This window comes from Cololabis saira, chromosome 18 (assembly GCF_033807715.1).
Source record: "Cololabis saira isolate AMF1-May2022 chromosome 18, fColSai1.1, whole genome shotgun sequence".
Classification (NCBI taxonomy): Eukaryota; Metazoa; Chordata; class Actinopteri; order Beloniformes; family Belonidae; genus Cololabis; species Cololabis saira.
This window is the reverse complement of record NC_084604.1, coordinates 14,114,836-14,132,345: the sequence shown is the minus strand read 5'-3', so window position 1 is coordinate 14,132,345 and position 17,510 is coordinate 14,114,836. Positions and strand designations below refer to the sequence as shown.

The following is a 17,510-nucleotide window of genomic DNA, read 5'->3' as shown; positions in this document are numbered from 1 at the left end:
AGGGGCGAGCATCTTCACAGCCAGCGTGTCTCCGTTACACAGTAACACCACATGAGAACCTTTGACTAGAAAAATAGTACAACCGACCATGAAGTGGCAGTAATACGCATATTTTGCTGTTTGGAAATGGCCAGCAGCATAAAAGAAGACAAAAAAGAATAATGCAGTGAAAGAATAATAAACAGAAGACACACGTAAACAATAGATATTACTATTACTACATTGGCGTAATATGCCAACAAGGCCTGAACCGACTTGCTGGTCCATCTACTATTTTTTTCTTGTAATCTCCAACATCATCAAATGTACTCGTAGCAAAATGTCTCTGGTCCAGAGGGTTCAAATGAGTTGTTTGATGATGATTTATTTTCACGTGAGAATGTTGAACGTAATTTAGAAATCCTGATTAGCAGAGGCCTGAGCAGTTCTCCTATTACAGGAACGTTTTTCACTCTGGAAAGGTTCCTGAAAGCCACTTTTGCAGGGCTGTTCCTGGTGATGGAGACAAACACCAAAGAACACCCAAAAAATCTACCTCAGACTAGTGCTAACGTGTCTTATATGTTGAGTCTTGCATCCAAATCGCCACCAGGTAATGATCAGTTAACAGTTCAGCTTCTTTCTCTACCCAAGTCTCTAAATCACATGCCCAGAAATGCAATGCGCACCATTATGTTTGAACATAGTGTTTGTTATGGACAAACCATTACTAGCACAGAAGTCCAACAACAGAACACCAATCGAGATCATACAGGAAAGGCCTTTCTTCCCAAGGCTCCACTTCCTGGTAAGGATACCACTACCAATGTGAGAGCTGAAGTCTAACAGCAGAACAAGCGTGTCCCCTTTAGGAGTGATTTCCTGCATCCTTGGCAAGAAGGCCAGGTACTCCAAAATGCTGTTTGGCGTATATTTTTTGTCATTGTTATAAGTTTACATTGTTAATATTTGTAGGAAATGTAGTATTCTTTTTCTTTTGTCAGGATGCCATTGCTGGAGATTTTAAAAATGACTGGCTAAAAAAAAAGCTAAAAATTAATATTTTCCCCTATGTGTTCCGTATATGTAATACAGCTTTTTTTATACAACCCTTCATAATGAACTTGAGTTTAAAGCAACTGATAATGCTGTTAAGAGTCATGGTACAGCAGGATATCCGGGCTTGTTCTCACCTATCAAGTTTGAGCAGAGCAATGTCAGCTCTGTTGGGTCCCAGCACCAGTTTCTCAAGCCGCCTCACTTGCTTTGATGACTCGGTGGCTGTTTCCCGGTGGATACCCATCACCACCTGGTAGGCCGAGGGCCGGCGGGACCTGCAGCAGCAGCACATTTATCAACACACACACACAAGTGATCCAGCGTTTGTTATATGACTTTCATAAAAAAGGCTGTTTATGTGTTGCTCTGATCTGACCTCTCCAGGCAGTGTGCAGCGGTGAGGACCCACTGAGGGTGGATTAGAGTTCCACCACAGAAATGGATTCCTGTACTGGTGGAAGGAGAGACAGAGAGAAATATAATAAACACTATAGTTGACATGATATTTTCTTGAACAAATGCTGATTTACAGATAACAAAGGCAAAAAGAGAAACACATAACAACAATAAAAAAATAAATATAAATGACCAATAATGCCTTATACTATGTAAATTTGATGTAATTTTATCAACTGAAAAAGTTAGTCCATGATATTTCCCTTCACAATCAGAACAGTGTGTCTATTTTTGCAAAATTCCATCAAGTTCCTTGGCATCATATTTCTGTTGTTCCACTCACTCGGTTCGGAGGCTGATCTGCCAGGGCCATGAGTGAGGTCTGGACACACAGCCACCAACAATGCGACCAAAACAGCGCTTTGGTTTGATAACTGGTGTCCCACAATTGAGTCCTTCTACAAAGAGAGTTTACAGTCACGTTAAAAGTAAATCAAATACAAGGATTTTATAAGTATTTGAACTGGTAATATGATGTAGAATTCAGAGCAGAGCTGCAAGTGTGGTGTCTGCTCCCTTCTTATAATAATGAACATTTTCTTTTAAGGAATGGGAGTCTCCCTGGACTTCCTCTGTGTTCATCAGTTTCACTGCAGATAAAAATGTCATGTTTGACGGATAAAAGGTGTGGGCATGCTTTCTTTCGTCTGTCCCCTTTAAAAGCTTCAACTGTGAGCATCTTCGTTGATTTTAGGTCCTTATAGTTCACAGAAATTCTTAAGGATAGAACAAATTAAGTGACTAACTAAGCATTTGTTACACTTTTTTCCCCTATTATCTGATTGATTAATGATTGAGGCTACAGAGTGGATAGTGAACAATTAACATCCCCAAAGCCAAAGTTTGGGTCTTCATACTGAAGAGTTTATGAAGCTAAGAATTTAGCCCAAGAAATAATTTATTTATCATAATGTTGCATGTCATTTTCAGTGGATTGCCAGTTGACAAGAGGACAGGTCTCACATATAAGTGCCAAATACAGTACAAACATTGTACTATGGATGTATTAAGAGGGCTCAGTACGGCCTCATTACTTAGCCTTGCTTGAAATATTTCCCCATCTAGCCACCTATGGCAACAATATCAATAAAATTCCAAATAGCATTTTCCCAAATTCATTTTCAATCAATTGGGTTCAACTGAACAGTCAAATCCTCGCCCTCCATGATGGTGGTGCAGATGGATGCCAGCTTAGTTCTGTAAACAGTTGTTATCATGGTAAGAAGAGCTGAGCAAAGCTGGACCCGCCAAGCAGTCAAGTGAATGCTAAGTGAAGTGACTATGAAAAGGCCTTTATTTTTTTGCAGCTCAACAACCAAAACAATCCGGCAAGCTGATATCTTTAAGAACCAACAAACAATTTGGCCCTGGACCGTGTGGTGATGAAGTGCTTCAATAACAATATACGTACTGCCCTTTTAGACTATTTTAGGTGCGTCACAGTACAAACCACACACATTCATACACTCTTTTTACACCGTGTTTATTCCATTGTTTGCAATGAATACATGTCCTTACTAAGCTCACATTTACAGACTGATAAATGCACAGGGACTTATCAGTTCAGTTTATTTGTATAGTGCCAATTCATAGACGAACAGCACTTTACAAAGAACATGTTCAATACAAGTCCAGTTACATACAAACAATTTCAATCCAAATACCAACCATTGTGGAAAATATGGGAATAAGTATTTTGCACAAAGACTGGGGGGATCAAATAACTGACACTAATTAGAGGCCAATAGCTTCAGTCCCTGATCGATGTCCACAGATTTAATACATCTTAACAGACTTTGATTCATCTTCTGTTGTGTAAAAAACATTAAAAACAATTTGACTCTGCTCTATTTAAACAAAAGAAAAAAAGCCAATAGGCTTTAACTCTAGATGATTTATATGAAAAATATGTAGGTTTCCAACATGTTTTATTGCAATGTTGTGATGCCGTTATAACCATGTAAATGCTATAACTGAAATAGACAGCTTGTTATTATATTATTATTTCATTATACAATTATTTTTTACATAACCTTATAATGCTAGTTAATTTATTTTTTTATTTTATCCTTTATTCTGTGTTTTATAAACTTTTCATGTATTTTTCTTTTGACATCCATGGTTGGTGTCTTTTTTTTGTTTCTTTACATGTTGGATGATTAAACAGTTTTTAATCATATAATTCATTAAATATTCTCAAGAATATATCAAATGGTTTATCAATATCTAAGTTGGTTTATAGTTTCCAAATCTCGTGCTATTAAATCATTCTTAAATCCATTGATGGTTTCCTCAGTTCTCAACCATTTGTAGTTTCGACTTCCCTCATGGATTATATATCTTATAATTATTGTCATGCAGCATAATAACCTGGAGATGGGCACTTACTGTATGTCATTAATTAATGATCGACCAATATCATTAGTTAATATATTACCAATCATCGTGACACAATCTAGTGCGGTTCTAGTGGGTGATTCTCAGATAGAAACTAATGCTGTACATTGTATTAATGAAATTGTCTTTTTGTGCTTATTTGGTATCAAGAGATCAATGTTAAAATCTTTACAAATGAAAAGTGCTTCCAGATTAACTCTTGAGAACTTTCCCTCTCTCCAGTCATTAAATACGGCAAGGCCACTGTAGAACCAAGTTCTAGAAATATGGCTGATTATTACATTTATCTTTTTCCATTACAAATTCCATCATACATTGTATAAGTTGTTGATCACAACTCTTATACTTGCTTTTATCTTGAAGTTCAAGTTTTTAGATGTGAAGTGTGATCATTGTTCGGCTGCTCTGGGTTCATCAATGTATTCTCCCCAATCCAAAACCTTTTATTTTTTTTAATGTTATTGTGAGTTTCTTTGCCACTTACAGAGAACAAACCCAGCCGAGGTTTTCCATATACTCCATAACTTTCAGTTCTGACTGAAGAAGACTGATTTAGCATGGCACGATGTTTCATTCAGGACGATGCTGGGTTCATTGTGGAACATCAACGTGTTCCGTAAGTTGTTTTGTTTTGTTTTATTAGCCTTTATTCATCCCACAAGGGTAAATTATTCTCAGCTTTTAACCCATCTCTAGTTGGACTAGGAGCAGTGGCTGCTACTTTTACAGCGCCCAGGGAGCAGCTAATAGGCCTTGCTCAGGGGTCCAAAGTGGTTCATCTTACTTGCAATCCGTGGACTTGAACTCCTCCAGACCCGTGCCGGCCTCTGCAACCACTAGGCCTGCCGTTTTAACTGATGTCATGTCCAAATGCTGTAGAAGCTGTTATCTCCACCCACATGTTCTTGTTCTCATTATTTGAGCCATTATGTTATTTGCCTTTATCCATAGAAAAATGGGTTGTAACACTTCTAAATACATAAGCAAACTCTTTTTACGGCATTGTATAGGCTACTGTATGTGTTATTTTCAATAATTACTTTTGTACAAGCAGTTGTCCACACAGCAACTAACGTAGACCTGCATGTAGCAGCAGTGTATAATATTCTTCATCTTCTCAAAGACTTTAAACTATATTTAATACAGTAATATGTTGTTGTTATAAATATATTGAAAAGTATTTTTTATTTTTTTAAATGTATGGTGAAAATATTGTGCTGACATGTGATTAGCGCCCGTCTTCATGGAGTAAAGAATCCAGGTATGTCGGAACTAAAAAAAAAAGTAACGTACTGAATTGTAATTTTCTATCAATCATGTTGACGTACCACAGTCGGGAATCTGGCAGTAGTCCCATTTCTTGTTCCTGTCAGTGGTGTAGCACCATGGTCCGTTCACATCATTGTCTGGGTTTCTGCAGTTCTGATGATCATGTAAAAAGGTGAAAATCAGCAGACGAAAGTCCAAATAGCCTAAAAGAGTTCATATATGAACACACTTACGTTGCTATCCAGACCCTTACTGGGGTGTGTTTGTGGAGTGAAGCTGTTATGTTGGTGAGGGCTCTGAGCGGTCCATGCCTGGCAAGTCACACCTAGTACTGTCATGGAGGTTGGGCCTCGGTATGTCACACCATTTCCAATCTTGCAGTCTACAACAGCAGCACAGAAACAACAGGGTGAATGCTGGACATTAAAATGAAGCCCATGTTTATTTGAATGGCTGACATGCCTCTCTCTGCAGGGCTCTGAGTGGCCTGCGGTGTTGGTGCATTGGTGGAAAGTGGCCCTGAAGGCTTGCTCTGGCATTTCTCCAGGTTGCAGTACTCCCAGCGGACTCTGGGGTCTGTAGTGTAGCACCAGGGGGCTCTGTCTCCATCAGGGTTTCTGCAGAGATTCCTCCTGAGGTCTCTGTTGAAAATAACATAAAAATATAAAACTGAACAGGACAGTGGACTCTGTGAACAAAATGTTCATGTTATTCTGTGTAACTTGTTTATCAAAAACATTTTTTTTGAAAACCCACAAAAGTGATGATTGAAAACACCTTGCACCCCAGGATTCAATCACTCATTTACCAACTTTTAGTAGTAAGAACTTTGTAATTTTTTTTCTGCATGAAGTTATTGATCTTTTACACTTTTGTAGAGGTCATTTGGGTCATTCATGCGATGTTGCTTCACAACATTTCCTTATGTGCAGCCTTGTGTAGTTCAATCATATTTAGATTTAGACATTGACCTGACAATTGCATCACTAAGTCATTTAACAGAGGATTTGCAAGTGCACATGGTAACACTGTCCAGTACCATCGCCCAGTTTTAATGAACTTTTAGATGCTGATGGATGGGTTCACATTTGTCTAAAATACTTTGATATACTGCAAAGGTAAGATCAGCTGTTTATGAGTCTGATTGATGAGGGCACGAAGCTTGACATGGCTCTGTTTGTCCTGAATTGTAGTGATCTGTATCTGTGACCTGAAGGGAGGAGCTTATACTGACTGTAGAGTGAGTGTGTGATGTCTATTTGTTGTCCCTTTCCTTTAGTCCTTCTGTTATAGATGCTGATCAGTGATTCCTGCTTCTGTCCAATTATTTTGCTGCTCAATGTAATAATTTTATTTAATGGATTACGGTGAATGTTAGATAGGGATCCGAGCCAAGCTGTTATGTTGAAGGTTAAAACTGATTCAATAAAACACTTATAAAATGCTGTCAGAACTGATTGGTGGACTTGAAGTTTACGGAGTTTCCTAAGAAAAAAGAGGCGTTGCTGGCACTTTGAAAAAATGGATTGAGTGTTAGGTTGGAAGTTGAGCTTGTGGTCGATTACTGTCCCCAAATACCTATATGAGTCAACCCTCTCTATAGGCTGATTGTTGACAGACAGAGTGGGGATGCTGGATAGACCTCTCCGAAAGTCAACAACCAGTTCCTTAGTTTTAGTAATGTTGAGGTCCAGACAGTTCTGCCTGCACCACTCTGTAAAAATGTTCATCTCAGCCTGCAGCTGACCCTCTGAGTTGGTAGTGTCCACAATAACAGTATCATCAGAGTATTTCATGTATGTTATACCAGGGCTCGTACTCCTACAGTCATTTGTGTATAGAGTGTAAAGTACTGGTGAGATAACAGAACCCTGGGGGGCTCCTGTGGAAAGTAACTTTGATGAGCTGAGGTGACCATTGACCCGAACCCTTTGATGTCTGTCTGTTAAAAATGAGAGGACCCAGAGGATCAGATGTGGATTGGTGTCCAGTTGCAACAGTTTCCTGCCCATCAAGTGGGGTTGCACGGTATTGAATGCACTAGAGAAATCCACAAAGACCAGTCTGATTAAGGACTTGGGCTTCTCCAGATGAGTGAAAGTTTCATGCAGCAAGGTGAGAACAGCATCATCCACACCCCTGTGCCGCTTGTAGGCAAACTGAAGAGGGTCAGCACGCATACTGAGCTCTTCCTGAAGCTGAGAAAGAACAAGCTTCTCCAAGCTCTTCATAACCAGTGATGTTAATGCCACAGGTCGATAATCATTATTACAAGTTGGATTGGTCTTTTTGGCTACTGGACAGATGATGGCAGATTTCCAGAGTGATGGGACAGAGTGTTCGGCCAGGGAGCGGTTAAAGAGAGAGCAGAAAACACCAGACAACTGACTGCAGCAGACTTTCAGCAAGCGTCCACTGATCTGATCAGGTCCTGGTGCTTTGTTTGTCTTAATCTTTCTAAAAACCTTTTCAACATCCACCTGCTGCAGCTCCAGGTTTCCATTGGAGAGAGTCAGTGGAGTGAGTTCAGTTATTAGCTCCTGCCGCTCCCGTGAGTAGTCCAACTGGTCGAATCTACAGAAAAACTGATTCAGACTCTCTGCCATTTCGACACTGTCTTTTTCCCCATCCTTGTGGTGTGATGTGGTAGGATTTCTGTTGGGAAGGCCTGCCAGTGTTTTCACGCCTGCCCAGGCATCCCTGGCTTTGCCTTCAAGAAAAAGCTTCTCAACTTTATCCTTGTAAGCTCTCTTGGCAGATTTTATTTGTTTGTTCAATTTATTTTGAATAATTTTTGACTCAGTCCTGTTTCCTGAGATGAATGCTATTTTCTTTTCATTTAGAGTGAACTTAAACTTTAGTGTTCTGTCTGTCCAAAATATGCTGTTCCTGAATTAATGTGCTCGATTCAGATAAAACTTAACAAACCTAAGCTCCTGCCATGATCTTTTAAGAAAGGTTTTCTTTCTAAAAGCCTGCAAGCATTAGTTAGCTTGCATCGTGTATGAGCCCATCATTATTGTAGATTGATGGGGATTCTTTCATTCTTTCTTTAAAAAAATGTCTTGTCTTGTATCTGAATGCTTCTGACCAGAAAATGCCAAAATCTCAGCTTTAATAGAAGTGGTGCCCCTCGCTGGTGATTTTTTAATGAAGTCCATTATATTAGTGCAACATTATGATTCCTTTGAAAGCGTTTATGTGGTTCTTCCACAGATGACTTCTGCATATTTGGATAGATTTCATGAAACAACTACTGTCATCATGTAAAACAGCAGCATGCCTTGTTGTTTAGTTGAGCACATATTTAACTAATCTTGAGATTTGAATTGGTCCAGAGAATTTTTAAAAGCAATGATTTTTTTTGCTAAGTGTGGAAAAGTTGATATTAATAAACTACTGTATGTGGCTTGTTTTAAATAGTAAAATATATTTTTCACCATTATAATTAAATCATAATTATACAATGATTCATAATATCTGAAACAAATCTAACACAAGACTATTTTTTGAAAATATTGGTGAGTTCATAAATGAGCTTTTATCATACTGGAAGCTCTGAAAACAAGGTGACATCAATAGCAAAGAGTGTGATTGTTTTTCATTTGCAGAGAAAATTAATCAAATGTTTTAGCATTTTAAAAACCTACTGATTATAAAAAGCATTGTTTGAAAATATTTGATGCTCACGCTGTCGGGTATTCCCGGGGAGTTTTGGCATGTTTGTGGGGAGTCATGGAGCTCCACATTTGGCATTTTTTTCCACTGATGGTCTCTGATGTTATTCCTCGATAACTGGAGCCATTCGCTTCATAACAATCGTCCTCCTCAGGTGGAATCACACCATCATCTGCAGACACAGAGACAAAAATATTAATATTTAGTGATTTACAATTTTTTCAAATGAAACAGGAGGACACCCATAGCGCAGCATGGAGGGCCTCCATCATAACTCAAATATACAGTTTGCTTATTTCATTTTTTTTTAAGCTTTTGCTTCCCTTATACCTGATTCAGGGGCATCCCCGCAGCGTGGCACCCTGCAGTACTCCCAGCGAGTCGCGGGGTCAGTGGTGTAACACCAGGGCATCCTTTCATTGTCTGGGTTACGACAGTTGTTGCTATCTAGACCTCTGGCAAAGAAGGACAAAAGAAAATATAAAGCATTAAAAATGTTACATTTGCTTAGGTTTAAGTTTTTCCCGAGAGGCCCTAATATCTTGCCGTATATATTTTTGGGGTAGATACTGGCTCTTACTTGCAAGGGTAGTTTTCTGGTGAGCGATTGTGTGTATGGGGCGTCTGAGCAGACCAGCTCTGGCAAGTTTTGCCAGACTCAGTAACAGATACCGTGCCACGATATGCTTCACCCTCGCCAGTGGCGCAGGTCACCTCTGGGACGATGGTGGGAGGTTCCGATGCTGAGGACAGAGAAGAGAGTTTAGACCTCAAAAACACTACGATAATAACATTTCCCCAGTTTATGCTGTAGGACGAGAAAGCATAACCTTCAAAACCTGCCACTGGAAATACAGTATAAGTAGCAGAACAATCTCACGGTTCGGGAAAAAATGAGCTTGAATAAAAGGATTTATTGTGAGTAAATAGACCAAAAGTGAATAAAACGAAAAATGAGAACTTACTACAGCGGGGTATGGAACAGAAGTCCCATCGTTTGGAAGTGCTGGTGGTCAAGCACCATGGTCGGGGTTCTCCATCTGGGTTTCTGCAGTAGTTTTCTTCAAGATACTTGTCTGGAAGACTGCAAACAGCATCAGCAGAAGTACACACGTTTTGGTTTAGCGTTTAGCTTGCCCTGCTGATTTTGTTCATGAACTTTATATCTATTGTTCTTACGCGCTGGGATTGTAGCCGTGGTTGTGAGGCTTTTGGGAGTCCCAGCGCTGGCAGGTGAAACCCTTTTCAGTGGTGGAAATCTTTCCTCTGTAGTTTTCACCGCTGCAATGAATACACTCCTCTGCAAAGGGAAAACACGGTCATACACCACTGCTTCTGTATGATCTACTGCAACTGTTTACTGTGCGTTTCTGGAGCATTTATTAACACTTTTATGTTTTGCATAGTGTACAACTGCCCTTTTAGAGTCACATTTTTTGTACTTTTTTTCCAAGCAGCTAAATTATGCTTTCCCCACTTCCATCATGTGCAGAGGTGAACTGATGGAAAACTATAGTCCGGTGGGTGGCAGTCACTAAAAGAATGATCCTGTAGATTAACGAAAACGCCAAGTAAACTAAACTTTAGAATACATGGAAAATCTAAGGTATAATGGATTAGAAGAAAGTGCATTAAACACCAGTACCTTCATTTTGCAGTTTAGTGCCATTACTTCTAAGCTGAAACAGCAAACTTCCATTTAAAAAACCTAATTCAGAAAATTTCATCCTGATGAAACATGGCCCCACAATGTGTATCCTGTGTGTCTGATCCAGGTTCACAGTTGTGTGCATCATACTTGCTTTAAACAGACATGTGTAAGTGATCATGAGCTGTTTCAGTACTGACAAATTTCATGGGTCTTTCATAAAAGATAGTGCCCATTTTTCTTCCCAAGGCCTTTATTATCCCTAAGGGCATTTAGTTTCACAGGCAATAGAGAAACCCACTCATCAAGGACATGAAAGACAGTGTGAAATGGACAGCATAAAACAGGAACAAAACAAAATACATCATAGCTGTTAAAAACGTAAAACCATGGTCATCATAAACTCTGCTACGATTGAATGATTTTTCCAGTTCATCTATTTGTTGTAATTCAGTTGCTTAGTATTACCAAGCCCCGACAAAAACTTCCTGTGGTCTGAGGAATCAATATTCCTCCTGTAAATTAAATACCCGGATATTACATTTATTGCTAATTGAATAAAATGAATTGAAAAGAAGTTCTGAAAATCTGTGACATCCTCTGCTGCATCCTCCAAGAGAACAAAAAGTGAGACTATCCAACTTTTTATTAACAAACTGTACCAAAATCTAAACGATGGTTGGGGCCCATTCTTGAGACTGTATGTGCAACTTGTACGTATGTTAATACACAAGGGGCCTGATTTACTAAAGGTTTGCGTGTGCGTAAAAACGTGTGCAAACTTGACATCACCCACAAACCAATGTGCAAGCTGATCTACTAACAGCGTGCAAAGAGGACTGCGCCTCTCAAATGAGCAAAATAGCACACGCTGTTCATTTAGTACTTTTGGCCTGATGAATAATCAATATGGGGCGTACCCGCCAGAAGGCGCTAAATAATGGGAGGGGAAAATGCAAATATGTTCATTTACCACACGCAATGAGATTTACCAAGCCTGAAAGTTTTTGCGGGGATTGTGATTGCGTCTGTATTTAATACGTTGGAAAGGAAGGTGCTAATCTGCCCAGCATTACGCAGGGATGCTTGTTGGTGCCTGATTTGAGGACTGGGGTGGGGATGGCTCAACTTGTGGTGAGGATTCTCCACATGCAAAAGGAGAAATATTTTATTTGAATGTTAAATCGAGTATTATTCAGCAAAAGGTTGCCACAGGAGGCACATTCATTTTTTTATTTGTGATAATAAATAAATCACGTGTTTTCATGGAGAAAAAAGTGTTTCTTATTGTGCGCCCATACTTGTTCTGCAGTTGTCATACCCCGGTGTTGTGCCGTATTCAGCACCCCTGCCGTGAAAAGCACCCCCTCGTCTGACAAAAATGATATTCTCATTCCGTGTCACGTTCTGTTTAGCGTCCAGTTTTGTGTTAATGATTCATGTTTAAATGCGCTCGTGGATTCCACAATCCAAAATATTGAAGTGTCAGTGTGTTGTTTTTTTTCTTGGTCTACTTATCATTGAATATACGAGGGGGTGCTTTTCACGGCAGGGGTGCTGAATACGGCACAACAATTTGCCTCTAAGTAGCAGAAATTAAGCAAGAATTTCACCCTAAACACTTTGAAATAGTGAGGTGTATTGGAGCTTATCAGTTCCACAAAGCTTACAGAATGCTGTTGAAAGAATGATTGTTTGCTGAAAGGATCTCACAGCGCAACCCTTGCTGTCTGAAGTGTTCTAAATATCCCTGAAATAAAATCGTAAGAATAACATTTATGAGAATCAATGTCTGTTTTTTATTCTCATGCCTGTGCATGCATGCAATGAACGGGCCCTCGCGTGTGCAATTTTCACCAATAAAAGTCAAGGACTCAAAACTAAGTCCGATGACACCTCCCACGACTCTGTATGTCAAACCATTCCAAATTTATGGCAGAAAGTAGGAACTATCAAATATGGACCAGACAGATGAAGGAGGGGGGCGCTTTTTGGTGTCTATCGTTGCCACGGTAACACTTTTGACTGAGAAAAGTAATGGCCATCGTCGCAGGACCGAGACGCACATTTTGATGTATAACACACCTGGGTGCACGTTACAGTTCGGGCGGGGAAGCGGCCGAAGAAATGACATAAATTGCGCCAAAATTACACGATTAATTCAAAATGGCCGACTTCCTGTTCGGTTTCGGCCATGGCGCCAAGAGACTTTTCTTTAAAGGAGCTTGAGGCAGGATTGAGGCAGGATTTATGAAAAAAATTCGGAAACGTTTTAAGTTTTCTAGTAATAATGTCAGATGAAGCGTTCCAAACCAAAACGAATGAGCCCTCTAGTGTATCTCTCCGTTGCCTTGAACAGGCTGTGTGCTGCAAAATGTGCTGCAGTGCTGGGGCCGAGTTTCCCGCGCTGTCCTGCAGATGTGACGTCAAATGACACTACATGCGCGTTCTCCCCGTTCTCCCGTGCCGGCTTCGCTGTTGGCTGCAGTACCCCCAACGGCCGTCATGGTGAAGGGTGGCGCTAGAGAGTCTCATTTCTTAAAAGGAGCCTCATGCTCCTTTAAGTTGCGACATGATACAGGTGTGTGACGATTTTCGTGCATGTACGTCAAACCGTATTGTGGGGCTAGAGGCACGAAGTTTTCTATGGGGCACTGTTGAGCCATTAGGCCACACCCATTAATGCAAACCATTAAATATCAAATTTTTCGCCAGGCCTGGCTTGCATGCAAAACTTGGTGACTTTTGGGCCATGTTTAGGGGGGCAAAAAGGCCCTCTTTTCGTCGGAAGAAAAATAAAAACGAGAACTCCTACAGATACAATAGGGCCTTCGCACTGTCAGTGCTCGAGCCCTAATGGTGTTTCGTGTGAGTGAGTGGATCTCACCAGTACAGCTGGATACGTTGCAGTGCTCCCAGCGGGTGCTGGGGTCAGTGGTGTAGCACCAAGGTCCCCCACTGTCACTATCAGGGTTCCGACAGAAGTTAGAGTCAAGGTCTCCTAGGGGGTGGCTCTGCGGCGTGATGCTGCCGGAGATACACAAACAATCATTACAGAAAGAAATGAGAAGAAAAAAAATTGACGTTTGAGATTACATAATAAGAAGTAACTGAATGCATACTTGGGCCTGTGCGGGATTTTTGCAGCCCATCTCTGACACACCTTTCCTGATTTCGTTTTACTCTTTGTCCCTCTATAATCTTTTCCTATTCCATGTACACACTCCAGAAGATATTCTAGAAGAGAAAAAAAATGCAGTGTTAAGTTAATCAATGATTTGGTCCAAGAGAATGTTTGTTTTAGCCCCAAAACCAAAAACAATACGTATTTAACATGCAGTGCAGCTGCTGTGTTTGTAGACAAAGTCCGGACATCACTAATGTTGCACCACACGGCAAACATTAACCACAGTGTCATGGAATTTTAGTTTTTTGTTCGTTTTTTAAAAGGAAAAGATGATGTGACGATAAAGACGTCTCGTATTACTTAAACCGTTGGGAACTTGCCGTTTTTCTCATATAAAGCAGAGCTGCTTCGGCGCAGGACAGGCTCTGTTTTTGAATTTGCTGCTGCTGTCCAACATTCTTGATCCTTTTCAATATAGGCAAAAGATCTGTGAAAATGAAGACTGTGTCAGGCGTTCATGTACTGACCAAATATTTGAAGTGTGATTGTGAACTCACTTGCATGTGAAGGATGTTTCTGTGTTGCATTTGGCAGAACACTCAGCCGCAGTGCCCACTGTATACTGTCTTCTGTTAAGAGAGAGGACCCATGCCCCCTCAGTTTTGGAGTAGCCGTCCACCTCAGCACTTCCCACTACTGTAGAAACAGAAATCTAATTGTAATTAATTCACACACAAATGTAAAACATAATTGCATGAATGGAAGAAAACTATGCACCAATCTGAAGCAAATGTCATGATCAACAGAGCCAGGATAAGTTTTAAAGTTATTGATGTCCAATTATGAAATAATAAGAAGAAAAATAAAGTTATATATAAAATATAATACATACAATATGATTTTCTCTGTAAAGTTCCTTGTTGAAGCTTGTGAATTGGCCCAATTTTATAAAAACTAACTATATTGAATTAACTGTATAGTGGATTGTAGTTTGTATGTTGTATGTTTCAAAAGTGGTATTTAAATAAGCCTGTAGTCAACATAATACTATGAAACCCACCTGTAAAATATTACTGTAATTCAAGAAAAAGTTTTAGATATTTCTTTTGTACTAACATTTGGAACATATAAGAAAAAGGCAGTTAGTGCACTTGGCTTTATGAAAGAAATTACTTAAGCCGAGAGTGTTGCTGTTGACAGCGATTACATACCATATTAGAAAGTTGTTGCTCAACTTAATTGCTCATTTTAATGTTCATAAATAATGTCCATGGTCATATAACCCACACTCGTTTATTAGCCTCAGGATTTTTATATTTGTGATAAATGTATTTAATTTCATTCATTCATTATTTTTTTAAGAAGATGCTAAACGAACTTCACATCAAGAAGTGCAATAAAATCTTGAGGTCAGAGTGTCACAGGCTTGTTTATGGGTGAAGTTAAAGGATCATCTGATGTGTGTCAATAACTAGATTTTGTCAAGGCAATCAATATTTTGTGGGGCATGATCAACAGGTTTGTGGTCAAACAAACTATTTCATGTCATTGTGAGCTCCTCTCATTGCTGCCCCCATCTCAAGGCTGTTCAATATGTCTCTGGAGCTGTCTGTTTTCTCTCAAGACTGGAAATCTGCACGTCATCCCACTCTTTAAGGGTGGCTCTGGCTCTAATCCCAATTGCTACAGACCCATTTCCATCCTGCTGTGTTTGGCAACGATTTTAGACAAATTGATGCATAAACAGCTAAGCCACTTCATGGCCTCAAATAACAGCCTGTCCGATGTGCATTCTGGGTTCTGGCCAGGCAATGGGTGCACCACAGCTACTCTGAAGGTCCTGGATCAAATTGTCACCTCATTAAGCTCCAAGAAGTTCTGCATCGCTTTCCTTCATTGATCTCACTAAAGAGTTTGATTCAGTCAACTACTCCATACTCCTGCAAAGGCTCCATAGCATTGGCATGTCACTGCCTCCTGTGAATGCTTTGCCAGCTACTAACAACCGAGTACAGCAAGTTAAGACTGAGAACATTCTATTTGACCCTCTCACCATCAATAAAGGAGTGCCCCAAGGATCTATACCAGGTCTAATGCTATTCCATATTTACATAAATGACGTAGACAAGAACGCTGGCAATTCCAAAATTCACCTACTGTATATGCCGATGATACCATCATATAGTCTGAGGGCCCGTCTCTCCACTTAGCATTCACACTACAGCTCAGTCTCACCTCGATTGAGCAGTATTTTCATAGCATTCATCTCCTTCTCAATGCCAAGCAAACTGAATGCATAATTTTCAACATAGAAAACATGATCCCAGCACTGCTCCAAAAACCTCTGTGTTGATGGGTCTGAACTTGAGTTTGTGACCTGCTACAAAATACCTTGGCCTCTGGTTGGACTCGTCCCTCTCCTTCACTATCCATTAAAGTACCTAGAGTCAAAAGTCAAAACTCTTCTAAGCTTCCTATATCAGAACAAGACTCCCTGTAAACCACACAATACGGATTGCCTTGACAAAATCTAGTTATTGACACACATCACATGATCATTTAACTTAACCCATCAACAAGCCTGAGACATTTTAACCACCAAAAAAGATTTTATTGCACCTCTTGATATGTAGTTCATTTTGCATCTTCTTTTAAAAAGAAACAAATGAATGAAATTAAATACATTTATCACAAATATAAAAATCCTGACACTAATAAACTAGTGTGGGTTATGTGACCATGGACATTGTACTGCCAAACAGACAAACAACACCATCTACTGGATGGCTCCACAATCCACCCTCAGCAAACTGGACACTCTCCACCGTCCGTTTCGCTACAGGTGCTCCTTTCACAACCCACCACTGCCACCTGTATAAACCAGTAAACTGGACATCCCTCCACACCAGACGACTCCATCACTGGTTTCACCTCATCTACAAATCCACACTTGGCTTAACATATCTTTATCTTTCTGCTCTTCTGCACATCTCTCACTCTGTGATGATTTAGCAAATTTGTCAAACTTGCTGTCCCCAAAGTCCGTACCAGCTTTTGACGTAGCGTTTTCCGTTTTGCTGCAGCCAATGACTGGAACAATTTACAAAACACTCTCGAGCTATCAGTCTTCACCTCACTGTGCCTTATCGTTTAATGTTTCATTGTATTGTATTTACTTTTACTTGTTTGGTTGTTATTGTAACTTTAAATAACCTCTCTTATGCGGTCCCTTTCCCCCTCAAAGAGCCTTTGCTCCTTCGCCGCATTTGTAAATAAGAACCTGTTTTTAACTGCTTGCCTGATGAAATAAAGGTTTAATAATAATCAATTCAATAATTTAAATGAAAAGAGAAACAAATTATTTTGAAATGGATTAGCTTTTGTCATTTTCCTAACATGTTAAGTCACTATTCAACAAACTTCACTTCCAAGCTTTATCTGCAAAACACGGAACTGGGAGAAAATACTTCAAATGTACAGTATATCGTATTTGTCAACTAAACCTACCCCATCAAACACTTTTAGTTTTGAATAAATTAAATAAATCAACGCTGATTGATTCTAGTCAATAAATAAATGTCTCCCAACAGATACTATCTTGACCAAATACAATATTGAAAGATGGAGCAAACTTTTTTGTAAGTCCTGATGAGGTTATGTCACAGCGAAAGTGATCACTGTATGTGCCTTATACATTTAAAAACAAATGTATATTTCCAAATCAGTTTACAGTCATCTCATATTTGTCAATGTGGCTTACCAGTGGAGATGAAGGCTGCCAAGAGGAAAGCTGCTTTATACAGATCCATGTTTTGAGGTCTTTTCACAAACAGCTCATCATTGACTACACGTTGAGATCCCTCCTGGTATACTGTTGGACTCCTTTTAGCATGTCAG

At 39.7% G+C, this 17,510-nt stretch overlaps 1 protein-coding gene across 1 annotated transcript in view; it reads right to left on the bottom strand.

Annotated features, from left to right (window-relative positions):
• The window catches only part of plg (plasminogen), a 20,687-nt gene extending 3,177 nt beyond the window's left edge, over window positions 1–17,510 (bottom strand). Inside the window, exons 1-16 of the mRNA XM_061746520.1 lie at window positions 17,374–17,510; window positions 14,171–14,309; window positions 13,994–14,100; window positions 13,609–13,723; window positions 13,374–13,513; window positions 10,018–10,138; window positions 9,804–9,922; window positions 9,419–9,581; window positions 9,169–9,293; window positions 8,851–9,010; window positions 5,623–5,801; window positions 5,394–5,542; window positions 5,220–5,313; window positions 1,778–1,892; window positions 1,415–1,489; window positions 1,173–1,313 (exon numbers count right to left, since the gene is read on the bottom strand). Coding sequence (XP_061602504.1) covers window positions 1,173–1,313; window positions 1,415–1,489; window positions 1,778–1,892; window positions 5,220–5,313; window positions 5,394–5,542; window positions 5,623–5,801; window positions 8,851–9,010; window positions 9,169–9,293; window positions 9,419–9,581; window positions 9,804–9,922; window positions 10,018–10,138; window positions 13,374–13,513; window positions 13,609–13,723; window positions 13,994–14,100; window positions 14,171–14,309; window positions 17,374–17,422 — 1,991 coding nt within the window. The 5' untranslated portion in view covers window positions 17,423–17,510. The remainder of the gene's footprint in view (window positions 1–1,172; window positions 1,314–1,414; window positions 1,490–1,777; window positions 1,893–5,219; window positions 5,314–5,393; window positions 5,543–5,622; window positions 5,802–8,850; window positions 9,011–9,168; window positions 9,294–9,418; window positions 9,582–9,803; window positions 9,923–10,017; window positions 10,139–13,373; window positions 13,514–13,608; window positions 13,724–13,993; window positions 14,101–14,170; window positions 14,310–17,373) is intronic.